The sequence below is a fragment of the Erpetoichthys calabaricus genome, chromosome 12 (assembly GCF_900747795.2).
Source record: "Erpetoichthys calabaricus chromosome 12, fErpCal1.3, whole genome shotgun sequence".
Lineage (NCBI taxonomy): Eukaryota > Metazoa > Chordata > Cladistia > Polypteriformes > Polypteridae > Erpetoichthys > Erpetoichthys calabaricus.
Genome location: NC_041405.2, coordinates 44,097,828 through 44,119,699, shown reverse-complemented (window position 1 = coordinate 44,119,699; position 21,872 = coordinate 44,097,828). Strand labels below are relative to the sequence as shown.

Here is a 21,872-nt window from a genome sequence, read left to right as displayed (position 1 = left end):
CTATTTATCCCTCATCAAACAACATTCCATATCTTAGAATGACAAAACAAAAACAGGATTGTAGGAATTTTGGCAAGTTGATTAAAAAGAAAAAAAAAGCTAAAATAGTGAATGAAATATCCCATTGAGGTAAGTATTCAGACTCTTCCTTCAGCGCTTAGTTGAAGCACCTTTGGCAGTGATTACAGCCTGGAGTATGACCTTGGGTATGATGGGACAAGCTTGGCACCTCTGGATTTAGGGATATTCCGCCATTCTTCTCTGCAGATCCTTTAAATCTCCATCAGGTTGGATGGATATCATCTTTGGACTGTTTTTCATGTCTGACCAGAGATTTTCGATTGGGTTCAAGTCTAGGGTCTGGCCAGGCCACTTAAGAACTTTCACAGAGTTGTATGTAAACCACTCCTGTGTTTGTACTTGGGGTTATTGTCATATTGGAAGGTGAACATTCAGCCCAGTGTGAGGAACAGAACACTCTTGGGCAGATTTCATTAAGAATATCTCTGTACTTCACTCCATTGAGCTTTCCCTCAGAACTGACTAGTCTACCAGTCCCTGCTACGGAAAAACAATACCACAGCATGATGCTGCCACCACCATGCTTCACAGTTGGCGTTTCTCGACATGATGCTTAGAATTGACGCCAAAAAGTTCAATTTTGGTTTCATCAGAACAGAGAATCTTGTGGTTTTTTTTAACATGCCTTTTTGCAAACTCCAAGTGGGCTTTCATGTGTCGTCTGGCCACTCTGTCACACAATGCCCAGATTAATGGAGTGTTGTAGTGGCGGTTGACTGCCTAGATGTTATTCCCATTTCCAAACAGGTTCTCTGGAGCTCTGTCAAACTGACCATCGAGTTCTTGGTCACCTCTCTTACCAAGGCTCATCTTTGCCAATTGCTCAGTTTGACCAGTCAGCCAGCTCTAGGAAAAGTCATGGTTGTTCCAAACAAATTCCATTTAAGAATTATGGAGGCCACTGTGCTTTTTGGGAACCTTCACTGCCACAGAAATGCTTTTTGCAGCTTTCTCCAGATCTGTGCTGTGACACAATCCTTGTCTCTAAGCTCTGCAGGAAATTCCTTCAGCTTCATGGCTTCATGGTTTTTGTGCTATGATTCACTTAGTCAACTATATGTGGCATCCTATAGGCCTATTCTATTGTCCAATCAATTAAATTGACCACAGATGGTCTCTAAACAAGGTGCAGAAATGTCTCAGTGATGATCAATAAAAATGAAAGTGTCTCAGCAAAGGGTCTGAATGATATTTCAGTTTTTATTTGTAATAAATTTGGATAAATTCCTAAAATTCTGTTTAGGCTTTGTCATTCTGGGTTATTGAGTGTTCCTTGATGTGGAAAAAAATGAATTTAAATATAAGGCTACAACATAATAAAACTGTAAAAATTAAAGGGGTCTAAATACTTTCTGAAGGCACTCTATATTAGGTATGCATAAGGCTCTAAGATTCTTGGCTGAGCCAAACCCTAAATTTTGTTTTCCCACAGGGCGAGTTGCGCATTTCTCCCTCCCTTTTCTCCCTGTGCACCGTCTCATCTGCACCACTGCCCAAGCCTGTCATAGGTACTGGTGGTACACGATGCATTGGGGACCTGTGATCAATGAAGGTGATGCTTTACTTTGGTGTCATTTCTGTCAGTGACACCTTTAAAAAGAAATGTCATGCTTCATTTAAGTATTGGCATATGCACGGTCTTGTGACCCTTAGAGACAGGTACATCGATAAAAACTGTGTGGCATTTGAACAGCTCACTGTCATAAAACTGCCACAAGACTAGTTTGGTTACTCACAAATTAGAGTCTTTTACCTCAAGATCATTTACCTGAACTGTTAAGCTATGAAGTAAAGCATTATAAAAAAAATGACAAGACAACAGAAGCTATTGTCCAGCCTCATACCGCATCATTATTAAAAGTTTGTAGTAGGACCTCTATGTCTGATGCCCCCTGTCTGAAATTCAGCATGCCCTTCTGAAAGCAGGTTTGTCCATTACCATTTTGAGGGCACGCTCAATGTCAATGCCCTGGCTCCAGGGTACTGCAGGGTTGGCAAGGCAGTCTCCAGCACTCCCTCTTCGGGAAACATCCACCCGCTGCCTCCGAAGGTAGCGAAAGGCTTCTGCGATCACAAGAATTGCATCATGGGTAAGCGCTGAAGTGTACTAGATGAGGAAGGAAGAGAGAGAGAGAGAGATCATCCATTAATGTGTCATTATCAGTTTTTTTATCATTATAATAAAAACCACCATACCATCCCTCCATCAATTTTCTGTATTCGCTTTGTCCAATTCAGGGTCACATGTACCAGAGCCTTTACCAGCAGCTAACAGTGGGCAATCCATCAAAGAGCTCATTTATTTGCACACAGATGGCCAGTTTAGAAAACAATTTTAAACATTATATATATATATATATATATATATATATATATATATATATATAACAGTACAGTGTTCAGCACAAATACTCAAACAAAAGATAGAAAATTAAACTGATGCTGTGTCCCTTTACATGTTTCAGTGGGAATATGGGAATCACTAGGAAATGACAGAACTTGTCAAGTGCGTTACCAAAGGAGCAAACTGAGTAGAGACTAGAAATTATGCAAGATATTGTGTGGAGTGGGGAAAAACGTGCAGAGCCTCCCCAGAATACCAATAGGTGGGTAACACAATGAATTATGGGACACCTGGCGCTTAGGCTAATTTAGATTGTGATTATGTTATTTCTTTTTTAGGATTTTTATTATGCTTCGATGCAGCAATTTTGTATTTTGTGTTTGTCACTGACACTGACACTGACAGGTCATGGCCCTGTTGTTATTAGTGATGACATCCCATTGCTACCATGTGGTGACTTTTAAATGTGATGTGTTATGTGATGTGTTATGGGCTGCTGCTGTTTCAGATGGCAGCAGGCTGTCTCCAGCATATACGTTTTTGGGTTTGTGAGTGAGATTCTTCTGTGCATTTGTCTATCAAGAACTCATGTTAAGGAGTTAAGACATTTCATGTTTCTTGGTTTCTGGCTTGGATATTAGGATTTGGGAATTCAGCTCATTGGCTTTCTTCTTTTGAGGCTAACTTTGTTTTGTTTCTCCCATTTATTAGTCCATTTTTTAAGTCCTGTCTTCAGGTATATCACGTTTAATCTTTGCAGAGTACCTTTAAAATAAAATTCAGATGAGCTCCTATTACAAAGTGTACTCTTATATCAAATGGGCACCATGATGTCAAATTCTTATGCTTATGAACACAGACACATAGCAATGATGTCTTAGAACACTGGCTGTAATGATATTATCAGCACACAACACGTCCCAATAAAGATAATACTGCAAAATCAATTTATAAACAGCAATTAATTAGACAACAAAAATAAAAAATGCAAAAGTATGAGTATGCATGTAAGATTGCATTGTGACATCACTGGCGTACTGCCTGAACTAGACAGAAAGATGTTTGAAAAGGGGCGGAAGAGAAAACACAGCCAGAAATGTGCAAAGTTGGTTAAGCAGAAGGCACTCCTATCTCTCATTTAAGTAAAAAGGGTAAAACTGAAATCGTCATCAAAAGTCAGAAAGAATGAGATCTTTTAAAGCCAGAAAATTCAAAGAAAAAATCGACAAAGAGTTAGAACTAAAAAGGGTGATTCTTAAATAGTCATGTTAGCAACGTCTTCCTAAATAGTTATGTTGATGTCGTCGTCATCACACCGTCCTGGTAATTTGTGGGAAACATTACCTACCTAAATGAATAACATGGCATTAAAAGATAATGTAAAACATACAGGTCAAATCCCATTACAGCAAATATCGAAGTAACTACATTTTAAGAATAATGAGTACTTTTTTGTGACTAATGTTCATACAACATTGTGTTTAAATGATTTAATTTTAACAAAATGTAAATTTCAGTATAATCAACCAAAAATGGCCACAGAAAATAATAATGCGATACAAAATTGGGTGGAGTGGTGGCTCTGAGGCTAAGAATCTGCGCTGGTATCCTGAAGGTTGCCGGTTCAAATCCCCGTCACTGCCAAAAAGAAATCCTACTCTGCTGGGTCCTTGAGCAAGGCCCTTAACCTTCAATTGCTCCAGGGGTGCTGTACAATGGCTGACCCTGACCCCAAGGGGTATGTGAAAACTAACAAATTTCTAATACAAGAAATTGCATAAGGTGAAATAAAGAACAAAAAGAAAATTATTATAAAAAAAATATACTTTTGCACACTTTTGCTGAGTTTCAGGAACCCTGCAGCATGCCGTCTCTTTCTTGTTAGACCAAAAGAAAGTGACAGTCTGCTGTGAAATTTTCAGTCTTGGGCAGTCTATGCGAGGCTCAGTGAGAGTGTAGGCTAGAAATCATACAGGTATAACCGTGAGTCAGTGCTCCACCGATGTCTGCGTGGGTAGTTGTGTTGTGTCCAGATACCGTACTGTTCAAGTTTCATAGCGCTTCTCAAAGTATTATTTGTGATGACTAAAAAAAGGGAGAAACCGCATCAGTTTATGCTAAAAAATAAAGTTACATCTACTGTCTTATTTTCATTCTGTATTCATACCTGTATTTCTATTAAAAAGTTACACCTAATGTCTCGTTTTCAAATATAATATTTTTTGCAGTTTAAGAAGAACTGTTTTTTTTTTATACAGGTATTGTCAAGCTTGGGTCACAGAGTTGCACAAGAGACAGGAAGGTGAGTCCCAGTTTCCAAGGAAAATCCATGTTCTTTATTACTGTATAGAGAAGGCAGGTACAGTCTCAAGACTTCATTCAAAAAAGGAGCTGTTACTTCAGCACACAAGACAGGGTCCATGATATGGCCAATCTTCCTGCTTTAGCTCCCATCTTCAGATTAGAACACCAGCGGCTTGGAATCACTGCTATGGCAGACCAGGAGAGTGTGATGAAGAGCAGGTCAAAGTAAATGTTCTTAACATCGTGCGACAAGCACGTTACATGGTAAGCCTGAAACTACAGAGGACAGCCAAGTACTTTGCCCTTGGTTTGCTGTTTACTAGATGCAGCAGAGCAGCTACGGAGCGGTTCTTGTGCTGCTGTCGTTAAAGATGGTGAATCGCTGGTGACCCTGGTCACAATCGTATACATATTTTCCCCATATGTCTTATAACAAATTTTCCGTTATAACAAAATATTTTTATGGTCCCATGAATTTCATTGCAATGAGATTCCATTGGTAACAAACTTTAATTAAGCCTTTGGGTAAAAAACCAACTGCAGAAATTGATTGAAATGACACTCAGAAGACCATAATCACTTTAGAAAAGTGCACAAAACTTGAAACAATTTAATCATAATAATTGGAGCCATTTTGTATTAAAGCAAAAGTGTCCTCCTTTATTGTCAAAACACTGACACATTTAGGTTGCGCCTCTGTTTTTTGGTTTTGAGAAAAAAGAATCAGTATCAAGGAAAAATCAAGAAAGAACAATGTTCTAGTGCCAAAAACCTGGAACCCTGGACTGTGATGAAGTGCGGTGAATATTTGTTTTGTTTTAGTCATTATGTTATCTAGTAGTTTTTCTTTGCTATGTCTCTTTGTTGCATTTTTCTGCTAGCATTGTGTAGACCCTGCCTTTTGTTTGTGATCTCTCTCTTTGGATGTCTGAACGTTTGATTAAACCTTTGCTGTACCCATGCTATTATGCCAACATTGGGAAGTTTATCAGGGAAAGTAAAAGGGACCAGGGGGTGAAACAGTCAGAAATTGAGTTAAAACCGAGAAATCAATTAATCGAGAAAGACAAAACACTAATAAAATCATTGTCAGAGATTTGAAGATATTTGACCGAGAACCAGAATTTCAATTAAAAAAACAAAGACAAGAAGCTTAGCTTATATCCACTGTCATGAAGTAACAGAAAGTACACTTCAGTAGTGAGGTCAGGTGTTGTACACTTTCAGACGTCCCTGCATTGCAGCTGTAAACAGCTGGACCACAAAATGGCAGCATCCATAGAAAAAACAGCATTGTGTTAAGACATGAAAATAAATCAACCTCTTTAAAACACAAATAAACATAATTGATGGAAATTAATTCTGTTATATAAAACAAGCCAGATGGGAAGTAAAACACATAAAAAAAAGAGTAAGAAAGGACACAGGAAAATTTTAAGCAAAACTTGATAATAATAAAAGCATTCTAACGACCACCTTGATCAAGCTATTATTTTTCTTGTGATCAAATTTTTATTAGAATAAAGAAAAACAAAGCAGTTATGCTCAACAGGCACAAGAAGAAATTTAACAGAAAGTACTGTATGTAACCCCTCCTTGGAGCCCACCCCTCCTACCCCACCTTACATAGCCCAGGAAAATTAAAAATATGTTAACCAAGTGGTCCCCAGCAAACAAGCTATTCTTTCTGTGTCCTTTCTCTTTATTGGTGTGTTAGATTGGGATAGGAAGGCCAAAAGATGCCCCATGCAATGCAGCGCAGCCTGAAACAAAATAACTTCAAATTGAAATCTAATAAACAAAATAAAAAAAAATGTAATAAATAAGTCAGTATACCAACAGTAAATACACACGGAGTACAAACGTCACTGCTACAAATCGCTCCGAAGATCCGACTCAAAACACGACTCTGTCCAAAGATGGTCAAAAGATGACCACTTGTGGTTGCTCTCGCATTTGATACCAGAGCAGGTTTTACATGGCCATTCCCAGCCTGTATCTCCTGGCATCAAGCAATTGCTGATGATGCTGAGGTGCTTGTCTCGCAATGTGCTTTAAATAGATGATTGTTCTGTACATTTTCATTTCCAAATAGCGAGCATGTGAATGCCAACATGTGTGCGATTGGACTCTCTCTCTCAGTCTCACCTTTTTACACAGGATCCTTTCAATGCTGGCAGCAAATCTTTGCTCCCTTTCTTTATCGTAATAATAGATGACTGCCAAGGTGTCTGTCCTTGGAACCTCAAGCCTCATACCAGCTCATAGGCCTCTTAGCCACACACGGGCCAGAAGGAACTACACACCAAAGCGCATCCCTGCATTGCCATTGTGAACTCAATTGATGCAGCGCTGCTTCACATTAACTCCCAGTAAGTGTACAGCTAATTAGACATTGTCACAGGTGGCTGGGTGTGGTCGGCATTCGGCTGCCTATAAAAGGGTCCGCCTCCCGACAATCAAGGCTGGAGTCGGGTGAGGAGGTGGACGAAGAGAGGCCCGAGTGTGTGAAGAGAGAGGAAGAGGCTTAGAAGAGAAGCCTGAAGAGTGAGAGACTGTGGGGGGTGTTTGGTGGCGGTGCACATAGTGACTTGTAAATAATAGTTGTAGAATAAACGTGTGGTGATGGCTAAGAACGTGTCCTCCTGTCTGTGTCCGGGCTGTACCCTTTCACAACATATATTAACAAAAGACCCAGTGTGTGTATGTGTGAATGTGAGTGTGTATGTTGTGGTGCCCGGCGGGCATCCATGCCCGGCCGGGACGCCCAGGAGGAGTAGAGGAGGGCTTGTGCCTCTTCCAGGACATGAGGGGGCATCCTCCCTGGTGGCTTTGGGGACCACGGGTACGGAGCTTGGAAGCTCAACCCTGTAAGGCCCGTGGTCACCGCCAGGGGGCGCCCCAATGCCTTGGGAGTGTTGGCCCTCAGTACTTCCGCCACACCGGGAAGTACTGGGGGGAAGAGACTTGAGGGCACCCGGTGGACTTCCGGCTTCACCATGGGAGCTTCCGCCACACAGGGGTGTGGCTACGGAAGTCCTGAGGATGTACCTGGAGCCCATCCGGGGCACATAAAAGGGGCCGCCTCCCTCCAGTCAGGAGCGAGAGTCGAGAGGAAGAACACGAAGCGTGTTGGAGAGGAGTGGAGGTGGACCAGAGAGAGAGAAAGGCATTGTGTTGTGGCCAGGACTTGAAGGGGTGAATGGTGCTTTGGCACTGGGTTTGTGCACTATTACTGTAAATATTATGGCTAATAAACGTGTGGTGGACTTTAATACGGTGTCCGTCTGTCTGTGTCCGGGCGGCTTATCACAATGTGTATGGAGCAGTCCGCTCTGCTCACACTCAACCACAGCCACTGGAGATGCTGAGAATTCTATGGAAGATGTACAGCAGAAGCTTATACAAGTGTGACTTACACTTGGTGAGATGGCGCATACATGCACGTTTACATTTTTTCGGCGCTTGCATGCACCTCACTTTTCATTTAATCCAAGCAGACAAACTCAGCTTTGTGGTACGTGCACATTGTACATTCACACAGCGAGCTACCAGATGTCTGCCCAAGACAGGTTATAGCCTGTTCCACTCAATTTGTGACACAGCTGCACTCGACTACACGTCCATCTTGGCCAAGACATTACCTGTCCTGGCCCACTTAGCTGATGTCTCTGCAAGTTCATTAATGTAGTAAAACTGCTAGGGAGTCTTTGGGTTGTGTTTTTATCCCGAAGATCACACACACAGCTAATTATTTATAGTGGAAAACATGCTACAAACAGTTATAAGTACTTTAAACAAGCTAAACCACAATGCAGTCAGTCACAGAAGTTCACACCATGTTGCTTGTTTAACACAGAGGTCAGATACTGGTGGGGGCCAAAACACAGTCCTTGAGTGGGATGAGTCTGTCCTTGTGGCCTCTTTGGTCATGTGTGTCATGTGGGAGTACCACAAGGTGTCAGTGCTGCTGCCTTACAGTTCCAGAGACCAAAGTTAGATTTAGAGATTCTCGTGTAGGTTTTCTGCAGGTGACTCAGTTTCCTCCTACATCACAGTGTCATGCACATTAATGTAACTAACACCACCAAATCAGCCCAATATTAAGAAGTGTGGGTGTGTGCATTCAGACCACTGAAGGCAGGAAAATGGACCTTTTAGGGCACAGTAGCAAATCATTACGCCCGGCCTATAAGCCCTGGAGTCCAGTCCAATATACATAAAAGCTGCTGCATAGAGATAGACAAGTTGATCTAAGACTCGCTCTGCTGAGCTCCGTGAAATGCTCTTTTCAGCATACCATATGGATGTATAAGCCCAGCATACAATTCAATAGGTTAACTGACAGCTTCCCTGTGATGACCTGGTGTGCTATCCATGGCTAGTTCCTGAGCTGCACCCAGTCCTGAGAGGATGGGCTCCAGTCCTGTGAGACCCTGAACTGGATTAGATGGCTTTGAGAATGAGTTGTCACACACATGCAATTGGGAGGCAGCTAGAGGACCTGAATAATAGTAGTACCATGCCAGACCAGGGGGTGGAGAGCTGCACTGACTTTCTCTCTCATTCCTCTGCAGACCATCCACGGGAAATCCCACTAGATCGATGACGTCACTTCGGGTACCGGGGCAATCGATGTCATCACTTCCGTCCCCGATGACATCACTTCCAGTTCCGGTTTAGATGATGCCACTTCCTGTCCCGGCCTTTAAAGCCACCATATTTTCCCTCTCAGTTCAGTTCAGTTCTGTTCTGGACTCAAACCTGAATACAACTCATCTAAACAACACTTTTGCAGCCAGGGCACAATATATGGGGGGCTGCCCCAAACCTTTTAAATGTCTTCTTGTTATTCTTGTGACAGTGTAACTGACAGCTCTAAACTGGCCAGTAGAAGACAGTGTGGGTATGTCATGGATTTTAGTCACTTCCAGGATTGGTTCCTGGCTTCAATCCGATGTTGCCGAGCCACTCTAATCCCATTTTAGTTTAAGTATCTTAAGAAAATTAATTAATAAATATGTTGATATATAAAAATCTTCCTTATCACACTACTGTGTACACACCAAACAAAAAAAAATATGCCTGGCAGCAATGACAGCCTGTTTTTTGGTCGATTTAAAATGACTTAGTGAGGCTCTTGTCAGTACCTTGACGATGTAGAGTTTAATGTGCAGGAATCACTTAGTGTAACAATCAAAGATGACATCAGAAGATCAAAAAAAAAAAAACTTAGACAAGGACTGCATAGAGACGTTTGGCTGCAGCCTCAATTTACTTATGTGACATTTTTTTTTCCAAACTTTAATGAGTCTAAAAAGATTTTTCGCCAACAATAATAAAAAAAAATACTAGTAATGAAAACACAAAGACATTATCAAATTGGAAATTCTGTGCTGCAGCCGGGGTTATCAATTTTAAATTGAGAGGGGCTTTGAAAGACAAACAGCATTTCAGGTTTCAGCTCTTTGAAGGGCTTCTTAATGAAATATTCATCCGGTGTTTCAGAAAATAAATAAATAAATAAATGAATAAATAAATAAACCCAAATGAAAAATAGCAGTGCATAAAGAAAAGGAAAAAAAAAAAAAAACGAAGACACACTTTGATGTAAGTCAACAAAGCCACCAGCCAAAAAATAAAAGACCTACTCAAGTCATTTTCCAAGAGCCACTGCATGCAAGCGTCTTTTTCGTGTTTTTCTTGCAGATATTGTCTTACAGAACATTGTGCCCTACATTTATCTACCCTGCACAGTTGTCAGAGAATAACTTTGAAACATTAACACATGTACTTATTATAAAGTCAAGTTTTTGATAGAGATAGGGTCTTAAGCCATTTATGTGAGCAGAATTAATTTCCATCTGTATCTCGAGACGAGGATGCCAGCAGGATCACAGCAAAGTCATATTAAGGCTTGATTATGGTTGCAGCCGTGCATACATTGCGAAGAATTTGAGAGCGAGTTATGCAAATGTCTCAAGACAGAATCAGATTGAAATTCTGTTCATGCATTTGCAGACCACTGGCCTTCTTCTGGGGTGGCAAAGTGGTTTGCTTAAGACCCTAGATCCACACCATACTCCATATTCCACTTTCCTTTGTTCATCTAAAGAATTTTATACCAAACCAGTCATAAATGATATTAAATACCAGTATGAGGGGAACCACTTTTCTTATAATGTGAGTACTGGAACTTGAAGTAGCTTGCTTATGGCTACATACATTTTCAGTCAGTGATGGGAACTGAACTGACTGCCATATGGTAGTAGGCCAACATCTTAACCATTTAACCAAACAAATCCAGCGTGCTCTCCTCTCCTCTTCATACAGCTTATTGCTTTAGTCCAGTGTTGGTCCTTCATGATTGTTGAACCCCACTTGAGCCCATGGCCATCCCCTTATGGAGATATTCATTTCTACTTATATCCGAGCTCCTTGTTTGGTCTGATGACTTGTTCTTCTATTTATACTCTGTAAAATCTACAACTTAGGAAAACTCGTCTTGAATTATTACTATTTAATTTGTATTTTCTTTATAAATTCAGCTAATTTTGTATGGATCTGACTGAAATGTTATTGACATCTGCTATGTTTATCATTTGCACCTGTCTGTTTATCTGAATTCAACCTCTTAAAAACTACATAGACAGAAACCTCTGCAAAGTACGTCAAGAAGGCAAACCCTCTGTCTGCTCAAATTCTTGAACAGAACTCAGATTTTCTAAATTCCTTAGACAAGTAAAACACAAACTGGGTTTGGGTATCCTGTATTCTCTGTATCTGTATTCTGTAACCTCTATCTAAACTCAAACTAGAACAAAATGTCTACCTAAACAACAGTGCTTCTGACCGACAGATGATTAGACTGAAAACAGCCACTTGCTGTATTGAAAGGTTCTGGTTTAGAAGAAGTTCGAAGCAGAGTTGACTCTTCAAGAATGTACTCTAGACACGGCATGGTTGTTTCCAAGTTTTACATCTAGAGCACTGGGTGGTGAAATAGAGGACTTGCACTATTTAAGGCTTTGCCACATTATGCGACTTTTTCAGCTATTTTCAGTCATAGCCTCTTTGTCTGAATCTGACATGCTCCTGTGAACCAAGTCGCATAATGGGACATGCCCAGCGATTAACTCTAATTAGTCGCTCTGATATAATCAAACAGGTTTGGTTTTGTCTTTAGCCATAGAGGTGGGCTATGTGTGCAGACAGCCAATAAATGTTTGTCTGGAAGTACAATACATAGAATACATCAACAAGGAATAAGGAATGCTGTGTTTTGGACCTCACAAACTGTGAAGGAGCTTATCTGTCTGATGTTTCATGCTGAACTCACCATCCTGTTAACCCTTCATACATCCCCGGCTCTGAAAGACAGCACTGTATTGGCTGTCAAAAAGGGGTGAGCACGACTGAGCTGGAAGATCAGTACACAATTGATGAATTAGTCCAGCGATTTTCAGTCGTGTAGATTTACATGGTTTGGAACTGAGATCGGGAGTCAGAAAATCTGACATACCTTACAACTAGAAGTCGCGTAATGTGACATCGGCTTTACACAGCTGAGCACTTCCACAGTAGCTCTCCAAACACAGAATGAACATGAAAGCAGGTGGAGGGATAAACAAAGGGAGAAGACAGTGATAACAATGTAAATGAAGCATCTTCTCTAGCTGTCAGGGATTATCCACCTGCCTGGTTTAAGAACCACATTGAGCAATTCCTTCTTTCTCGTTCTAGACATCCCTCCCTCTATCTTTCTCACACACATACAGTTCCAGGCCTCTGTTCGCCTGCTAGTGAGGACTTGTCTGACCCACCTCCTGACTCTAGACTTGACTGAAAGGCGCCTTTAAATCCCTTGTAAGGGCTACTTGAAACCAGGTCCAAAATAAGTTTTTAGTTCAGAGATGAGTCTACAAAGTCTTGTGCCCATGAAGCCACAGTGCACATCTGCATATTATGTAGCCAATGGAGAGCCACAAAACTTAGATAAGGTTAAAAGGGTAAAATCGCCTCTCTTCTTTTGCTTTCGGACCATATGCTACCATCTAAGAGTCTGGAGGAAAGCAACTGCTGTACTGCCAATCCTAACATTTAATTTCTCTTACTCTGGGACCATATGCTAACTTCACCCCAGGGGCGTTCTGTCCTTCTGCTAACCCTCTAAAACGTCTTTCTCGACGTGATTTTATCCAGCATTCCAAAATGCTGTCGTTCTCTACTGACCTGGGCAAAATTGGCAGATTCATCTTAGTTTACAAATCTCTCTCTCTTTCCCTAATGTGGGCCTCAAGTCCACTTACAGGCCATCCCGTCTTCTAGTGGTGCCCTTTCTATCATCCAAGCACATTACTGCCATTACTGCTAGTATGTGGATTTTGTTCTCTCTCTCTAAGACTTACTATCACCTGTTTCTGTCCCGTGGTAAACGTTTCTTTTTGGTAGCCCTTTCTCTACTGCACAACCCAACACTCCCTGGGTAAGAATTGGTGAGAAACACTGAATTGGTGGCTTTGTTCTTTGCAGCCCACTTCCTTAACCACAAGAACATTGACATTGATGCTTAGCTATGCAAATTTTATGTGAAGTCTGCAGGATTTGTGAAAAAGATACCCTAGATTCAAAAATGTTATAAATATTTAAATACAGAGGAAAACTAATTTATCTTTTTCATTAAATATGCATAAAGTCTTGACATGTAATGTCATGTCTTAACTGGTTTTGATTTGATTAAACATTTGTAACTCCGCAAACACTGGAGTTGCTAGACTTCTTGCTCTTGTGGCTTTAGGCAGGGCAATATTGACTTCCTTCAAGTTTTCGGTGTGACAAATCATCCCTTATCATTTACCCCCTAATATCCAGTATCTCTCCCATCTTCAGCCACCTCTCCACTTCTGCCCTTAGTCTTGCCTATAGGAGCCAGGAGTATAGGGTGACATGTGGTTGATTCTCTCTTAAAGGTTCCATGAAAACAAATGGAAATAGAGCTACCAGCTAGCTACTTGCTATTTGCTTCTTGGATTGTGCTATGCAACTGGGAAAGAGAGCTAACATTGCCACTGCTGGAAACAGGGTTTCGGGGGAGCCAGAAGTGTTTTGGTGTGACTTTCATAATTATTGCTTTGTGTTTTGGCATTGTCATTGATGAAACAAAGTGACGACATTGTCAGTGCACACAATGCAGGTGTATATTTCCATTACTTTGTGTTGCTGTGTATGTACACTGCAACAGTATATACTGTACAGTAGGCACAGATCATTATTGCCACTTCTGAAAGAAGCTTTGTTTTTTTAAAGATAAGGCGTTACGAAAATGTACTTGTCATGTCTATAAACCTTTGATTTATCCATAAAGTTATAAAGATCCACTGTAGTAGATGCGCATGAGTGGCAGAGATTAAGAAAAGCATCAGGCCAACTTGAAGTCATAGAGAGGCACAATTGCATACCTCAAAGCAGATAGGCTTTTTTAGATATTTAGTTAGCATTCCCTTTTAAAGAAATTTCAGACACACACTTAAGGCTGTGTTTATCCTTAAAGAGGACGGCTGCTGTGACTTTACTCACTGACATGTGCACACATTCGCATCCAAGACAACTTCTGTAAAGACAAACAAAGCTGGTGATGTTACCAGCAAGTGACACCAAATAAACTATGTAAACAAATAAATGCTAAAAGAAAAACTGAATAGAAAATTATAATAATTGCATTACAATAGTGCTACTCATTCCCAGAATTGGACAGCAACAACAAGGTTTGAGGTTTCTTTATTTAGTCATGTTTACACAAGAAAACATGAAATTTGCCTTCTCAGTTGCATCTAATAACAATCTAAAGTAGAAAGAAGAACCCATTGTTCAGTGTGAAAAAAAATATTTTATTTCATTCTGTTAGCATAGGGACTACAACTCTGATCCGAAAGGAGCCCCGGAAAAGAAGTTTAAGGCATTTTGATTTTGTTGTTGTATTCCTGTCTAACTTTCTACCTTTAAGATAGATAAAACCCTGGCTTTAATATAACAAGTGGCATCTGTGTTGTTGCTGTTGTGAGAAACTCTGCTTTGAAAGGAGTCGACATGCCCAAATTTTAGATTAAAACATGAGCCAAATTTCAGTTTAGCTACGACTTTGCATTAGTTTTGACGCTGGCCTATGGTTACCATCTAGGTTCTGGTGTAATGGTTTATAGTGATACTCCCATGCCTCAATCTTTGCCAGTTTGTCTGGTGATCAAAACCATGATAATTCTGCGCATCTCTACTCAATTAAAAGTGTACTTGGACAAGTCTAAGTTCAGCATGCCCTTAATAAATTTGAACTAGCTGTTGTCTTATTTGGCGTCATGGAGTTTCTTTGTAACTCGATTTACTTCTCATTCCACATTCCGCTTGTTTTCCTTTTATTTGTAAAGCTGACTGATTTACCAGCTAAGCAGCTGCTGCCACGGTCCTGCACCATTTAAGACAGCTGCCTAGGAAGGTGGCTCTTAGTAATTTAAATGCATTCTTCTATTTCAGACATATCTACTGTTTATGATTCTCATATATTCTTGTTTGAGGTCCGCTTTTTGTTTGAGCTGTGTTTTCTTTGACCCTAAATTTGATTTCCCCTTTATAGTACTAGGGCAGGGGTAGGCAACGTCGGTCCTGGTGAGCCGCAGTGGCTACAGGTTTTCATTCCAACCCAATTGCTTAATTAGAAACCAATCATTGCCAATCTCAGACCTTATTTAATTTTATGGCTTGCTAGTCTGTGCAATGTAAGGCTTTTATATCATAGATTTTTTTCCTTTCCAAGGATATCATCCAAATGATATGAAGCCTAAAACAGATCATTTTCAGTCTGTCACATTTTTCTATTAAGTGTTTTATTAAATCAAACAGTGCATGATGAACACACACAGATGTAATTGGAAAAAAGCTAGCTGGAGAACTGCTGGCTGCTTTGTCTTTTACATCTTATTGCTAATAAGGAGCAATTAAAACACTGAATGAAGCAGTTTAAGATTGAAATAAGCAATTAAGGTTGGAGAACCTTAACAAGCGAGACCACTAAAATGAAGCATTAAAATGTCACTTAAGCAATATGTGCTTCATCAGCAATAATTGAGTTCTCGTTAAGGAACTGGGTTGGAACAAAAACCTGCACATACTGCAGCTCACCAGGACCGACATTGCCTACCCCTGTACTAGGGTGTTGTACCGTGTTAGCCATTATGAATGTAGAGAAAAGCCAAGCAAAATGACACCTTTTATTGGCTAACTAAAAAAGATTACAATATACAAGCTTTCGAGGCAACTCAGGCCCCTTCTTCAGGCAAGATGTAATCAACATCTTGCCTGAAGAAGGGGCCTGAGTTGCCTCGAAGGCTTGCATATTGTAATCTTTTTTAGTTAGCCAATAAAAGGTGTCATTTTGCTTGGCTTTTCTCTCTATTCCCCTTTATGAAAGACACTAGTGTATGATTTCTTGGCTATGGCCGTTTTTTTTTCTTTTTGATCAACATATATGATATTAACAATACAGCCGGTAAAAACATAAATTATTTTTATTTTTAACTTTTATACATGAAATTGAATCATGACAGTGTGTCAGCCTGGATTCGTCTTTTCCTTATAGGACTTATTTAGCTGACTAGGTGTAGTAGTCAATGTATACCAAATCCAGCACTGGAGTCCTCTCCAAGTGGTTGGCAAAGCTGATCGAGGTGGACAGAGCCATAATAATTTACTATTGTGAACAGCTTTTGGAAACAGTATAAACTTAACCAGAGTTAACTTTGTTGATTAGTAAGAAGTGTTACAAAAACAAAAAAGGTAGGTAAAACACAGGAAAAGGTACCAAAGACACTAAAGGTAAGGAAAAATCCAGAAAAGAGGGAAAACAAATCTTAAGAGCTGTGTTTTTTTTTTTAAATTCCTAATCCTACCTTCATGTAACAGATATTTAGGAAATGTTGCCAGGCAACGCAATAATAGGGGTAGGGTTAAGGCCAAGAACGATGTGAAGAGAAGAATCAGGTCTGGCCACCATTGGCCAAAGCACAGACTTTATTAAACTCCAAGCTAAATTGTTCTGTTGGCCGTAAAAATCACGCCTATCTTCTTATATAATATGCTACCGTGGCTGTCCATTTGTCTGTACAGGATTTTAAATCACCTGTACCTCGCAAACCGTTTGAACTATTGACCTGAAATTTGGTACACATATACTACGTGACTTCTACTGTGCGCTTTCTGGGTGATGATTGACCTTCAAAGTTATTCCTCTTTTTATTTTTATTTTATTTTATTGTAGAATCAACTCTTGGCAGCAGCCAGCAGGGTGGTCGTGTGGCACATGCGTATGGGCACCGTTCTCATTCCCTGCCTCCTTTGTTGTCACTTCCCCTACCTCTTCATATCTTAAATCATTCTTGAGGCTAATTAAAGACTTAAGTGCCAGCTTAAGTGAAACATTAAGGAAAACATACTAAGTAATTGCAACATAAACACTGACTTAATCAGTTTTAATGTGAAAAGATGACGACAAAATAAGAGAAGAAGCGGGCTGCTAGGCTGGAGAAAAGAAGAGCTGCTCAGGAAGCAGCAAGCGCATCAACCTCTGAGCAAACGAATGATAAACGTACAGAGAAAGAGGATGAAAACTAGGAATGCTCAAGTCAAGTGTATTCACTGCATGTTCTCGTGCAGTGCGCCGTTACTGGTAAACCTATAAAACATCAACCCCATATAGAAGTGGGAAAGTATGATGAGGAAGAAGAAGACGAAATATGTTGTATTGTTTTTTAATCTTAAGCCTGACTAGCATTGTGTACTTCCATAATTGTTCTACTTTTTATTTTGCTCACATTTACTAACATGGGAGCATGGCTACAAAATTCAACAACTGACTTTGTTAACTGATGTTAATGGGCTGAGTGGCAGAATTCTGGTCTCATTTCCGGCTAAGGCAGAATTTAATTTAAATGATGATTCTTGTATTCTAGTACTGGAATAGAAATTACAAGGCACATGAATCATTTCTGAAAATACTTTTTCACTCCTGGGGTTCAGGGAATCTGTAATGACTTACCAAGACATGCAACTGAAGTTGACATCCAGACAGCTTTAAAAAAGTGTCCGGGTGACATATTGGCAACAACTTAACTGTTAGCTAACCAGACATGTTTGATGGACTGCATGGGCATCCTCCCTTTGTTCATATTCCTTAAATTGTAAAAATGTAAGTGATAATTACAATAATGCAGTGCTTTATTCTCATTTCTGTTGTTGTAAGTAGTGCACATGTTCTTTGGGATGACTTCCATAATGAAAGGCAGAATACAGAAATAAAGAGTGAAGTTAAGAAGGCTCATCAAAGTTTCAGCAGCCTTTACTAATATGAAAAATGGTACAAGTCTATTTTTGGCTGCATTTAAATACATACACCCACATGCGCTTCCATGCAGAGCCCACCAAGTACGACTCTGGCGTAACCTGCAAAGACCCCCTGCATGAAAGCAAGGCAAGCAAGCTGACAATCTAACCAATTAGCCTGATCCTAAGGAAGAGAAGAAAAAAATCTTTTTATATTACATTTATGCTGACACAGAATTTAAAAAAAAACAACTAGAAACCTCATAAAAATATCATAAAGTGTAACAAATCTGCTTCGTTTTAAATCACCAACAATAAGCGTGCTAACATCAAGAGTAAACAGCATTAGCATAGCATTAATCTCTTTTTAAATGCTTGAGAAATTGTCTGTCAGGGAAAGGCTGAACTTATTTCATAATGCCTTAATTAGTGCGTGTTTTATTTTCTGCTCAATAATTTGGAATAAAGCTAGCCTTATTAAGTAACTTTGCATTAAAATCTGCTCACTGTGAATCTTAACATTGGGTGTCAATATTAATTAAGACAATGCAAATAATTAGCATCTCCAGCTTAGTGGAGCCAACTATTAAGTACCTAGACATCATCGTCATATTAGCCCATTAATCCGTTCACACCGTGAGAGAAAATGTGGGAAGTAAAGGTGTGAACGGTTCAGTTCATCTTGTAACCCATCAGCAGGGCAGGATGGCTGCAGCAGCAGACACAACATACAAGAAGAAGTTTGCTTTCAAGGGTTAGAAAGGCCTTCCATTCATGAATTCAGTGCTGTGAGCTCAATACTGAATGCTTAGATTTACAGTGTTACTGTTATGGGGTACAACAAATCCCGACCAAAATAAAGGGATTAGAAAACAGATGGGTGGATGAACTGTCACCCAAGGGAACAAATATGCAGGAACGTGAAGAAATGACAGTAGCCATTCTGCCACTGTGCCATCCTGACCGCTTACAGCATAGCCATATTCGTAAAAACACAAAAAAGTGTCATTATGTTAATTACTGCAATCTGTATATAAATATTCCTTTTTAACAGATGTGCACAGACAAAAGGCTCCTTCAATCAGTCGCACTTCATATTTAATGACACTCATTCCCCATTCTCTGCCTACTGATATTCCCTGCCCTGACTGCAAAATATTACAGAAGTCCTTGGAATGTCCTGCCAAGAAACTCCCTCACATTTTCCACCTAATTCTTTTTCCCACTTACAGATGCATAAGCATGCAAAAAAAAAAAAAAGGAAAAAAAGGCTGACACAAACTGATTAAATTAAACACTGGGATTTAGGTCTCAAGGCAATTTTATTCCCTTATCAAAAATGCAGGACATCAATTTTTAAACAAGCTTTTTGTCTGCTGATAAATATTCTGGGTTTGCTCGGTTAATGAGTAGTGGCTCAAGATGAGGGGAGGTTGGGCAGCAGCCTCTTAGCTTCCAGTTTTCTGCTTGCGGTGCTGGATATTCAGATACTGTACAGAGTTTCTAGTAGAGGAAAAAGTAGCTGAGCGCAGTGAATCGATTTCCTGGCACGAGTCTCTGTCACTGATTTCTTTGTTCTTTTCCTCATCTCTCTGTCTTGCATTTTCATGTTACTGTTTTGTTCTTTACTTTTAAACCCAACATGCTTTCACAATCTTTAAATGGCATGTAGGCAGCAGAATGGCATTGATGCTACACCAACACAACATCTCTGTTCTGGCCTGTGAGAGTGGTGACTTGGTGCAGTGTAATGGTGCATGGACAGGAGCTTTGCTCTTTGATGTGACAGCATTGCTGTCCTCAGGTAGACATTATGGACTATACATAACGTGTTACAGGTTGAGCCTACGTGCAGATCATTTAGGTTTGCAACCAACAATCCATGTGGGCAATGCAAACAGTCCTACTGTGAGGTACAAATCAGATTTACACAACTCATGTAACAAGTGCCAGCGGCCATACTGTCATGTTATAAAAGAGTGATGGCATCAGCCGTGCTGTGGGTAGTGCATTGGCCAAGGTTTATTCATTACCTTCAAGTGGCTAGGAACTGGATATCTGCACTCTCTAACCTTCAGAGAAATATGTCACAGCCTCCAAGAGGTCTTCATTTGGAGAGTGTAAGAGTTTCTACAGCTTCATGCTGCTCTAAATTTGAGTTATGAGCAAGGCCTTCCTTAATGTGTTAATAACAGGGTTTCTGTATCCCATAAACATCAGGGAACGGTGCTATCAGACACAACTTCCAGGGTGATTCCATGTGCTGAGGAGCACAGCCTCTTTGCTTCCAAAGCACAGATTTCATATCAGATCATCTCCACGTAATAGCCAGATATGGGATATTTCCCGTTAGATCAACAAAAACAGGATACTCCTGAAGCCATGAATCCACTGCATATGGCACTGCGTTTTGAACAATTCAGCATTGTGATGAAGGAGACAGTCTGTTTCTCCACATAATAAAGCAGTCATGCTGCACTTCCGTCCTACCTAGAATTTGTCTTAGTAGGTGACATTTTTCATGGAATTTTGTGCAGGGATTGTAGTCAGAAGCCATATACTGTATGCTTGTAGCCTGACCATCAAGGATTGGACCCAGATAGGATTTGGAAGAGGGGCTTCCTTGAAATGAAATGTTTGTTTGCAGAAGTGTTGTTTTCTGGACCACACTTATCATGCACTGACCCATCTACAGAACTGAACTACTTTTTTGCCACTTTGGTGCTTTTTGACATAATTGTCTGCATTATTTGGGAAGACTGTCTGCTGACAGGGTCTAAGGGTGTTTCAGGGCATTTCCATGCTGATTTTTGTCCTTTTCTATTTTTCTATTCCCTTTTTTTGGTTTTGCTTATGTTTTAGCACTTGATGTATTGCATACATTGCTTTATGGCACAAGCATTCTAACCACAAATATGCATGGATGTGCCAAAGTGTCTTTTTTACATAAAGAACATGGCAGGTGTGAAACACAATTGTTTAGAGTTAAATAAAGACAAAAGAAATGAGCTTTAATTAAAAGAAAAGCCCTTAGTGTGACCAGTAGGGGTGCCTTTTAATGTAAAAATAGAGGAAATTGTTAGTTACTCGTTTCTGAGATGTCAGATATATGAAAACACTAAACAGAAATTGTAGTCTTGAGACAAGCTGATGTCAAACAATCAAGTAAATATTAGTTAAGGGAGGAAAAACATTAACTGTAGTCTAAAATGCTTAGTCGGAAACTTGTAATTCTTAAGCAAAAACCTTTCTCTCAAGAACCAACAGAGTCTTACACTGGCTTTTAAATTGGGTGCATCTAATATTGATGTATGTGCAGAGACGCACTGCAACAAGGAATCATCCTTAGATGCGATATGCTATGTGATTCGCATCATGACAGCATCAAGGCAATGACAAACAAAATAATGGAAACAATGAATAACATTACTTTTGAAAGAAATAAAATTCCAAAACAGAACCAAAATACATTTAACCTGCTGAGGATCACGACACTTGAGGGAGAGGAAAAAAAATCAAAAAACTGCAGCATTCATGAACAAGTCTGAATAGAAGAACAGCCAAGGAAGATCTTTAGGTGTAAACCTTGTATCACAAGAAAGCAAAAGTGAAACGCTAGCTTAAGAGAAAGCAAGTAGGTGAAGCGGAGAGTACAGCAGGGAAAATGAACAAAAGGTCAATGTAAATTTCAGTAGGAAGAAATGAAGACAGATCTTGTGGAGGAACTGGTGGAGAAAAACTTTACTGATGTATGGGCAAAAGAACAAAGAAGAGT

The 21,872-nt window shown here is 39.9% G+C and overlaps 1 protein-coding gene across 4 annotated transcripts in view; it reads right to left on the bottom strand.

Annotated features, from left to right (window-relative positions):
- LOC114662111 (glutamate receptor 3) overlaps nt 1-21,872 on the bottom strand; it is a 410,431-nt gene that overhangs the window by 97,588 nt on the left and 290,971 nt on the right. For all 4 annotated transcript variants that reach the window (XR_007936331.1, XM_028815450.2, XM_028815448.2 and 1 more), the window contains exon 7: nt 2,021-2,188. Coding sequence is in view for 3 of the 4 variants with exons in the window: in XM_028815450.2 (XP_028671283.1) it covers nt 2,021-2,188 (168 nt within the window). In the remaining variant the exon portion in view is untranslated. The remainder of the gene's footprint in view (nt 1-2,020; nt 2,189-21,872) is intronic.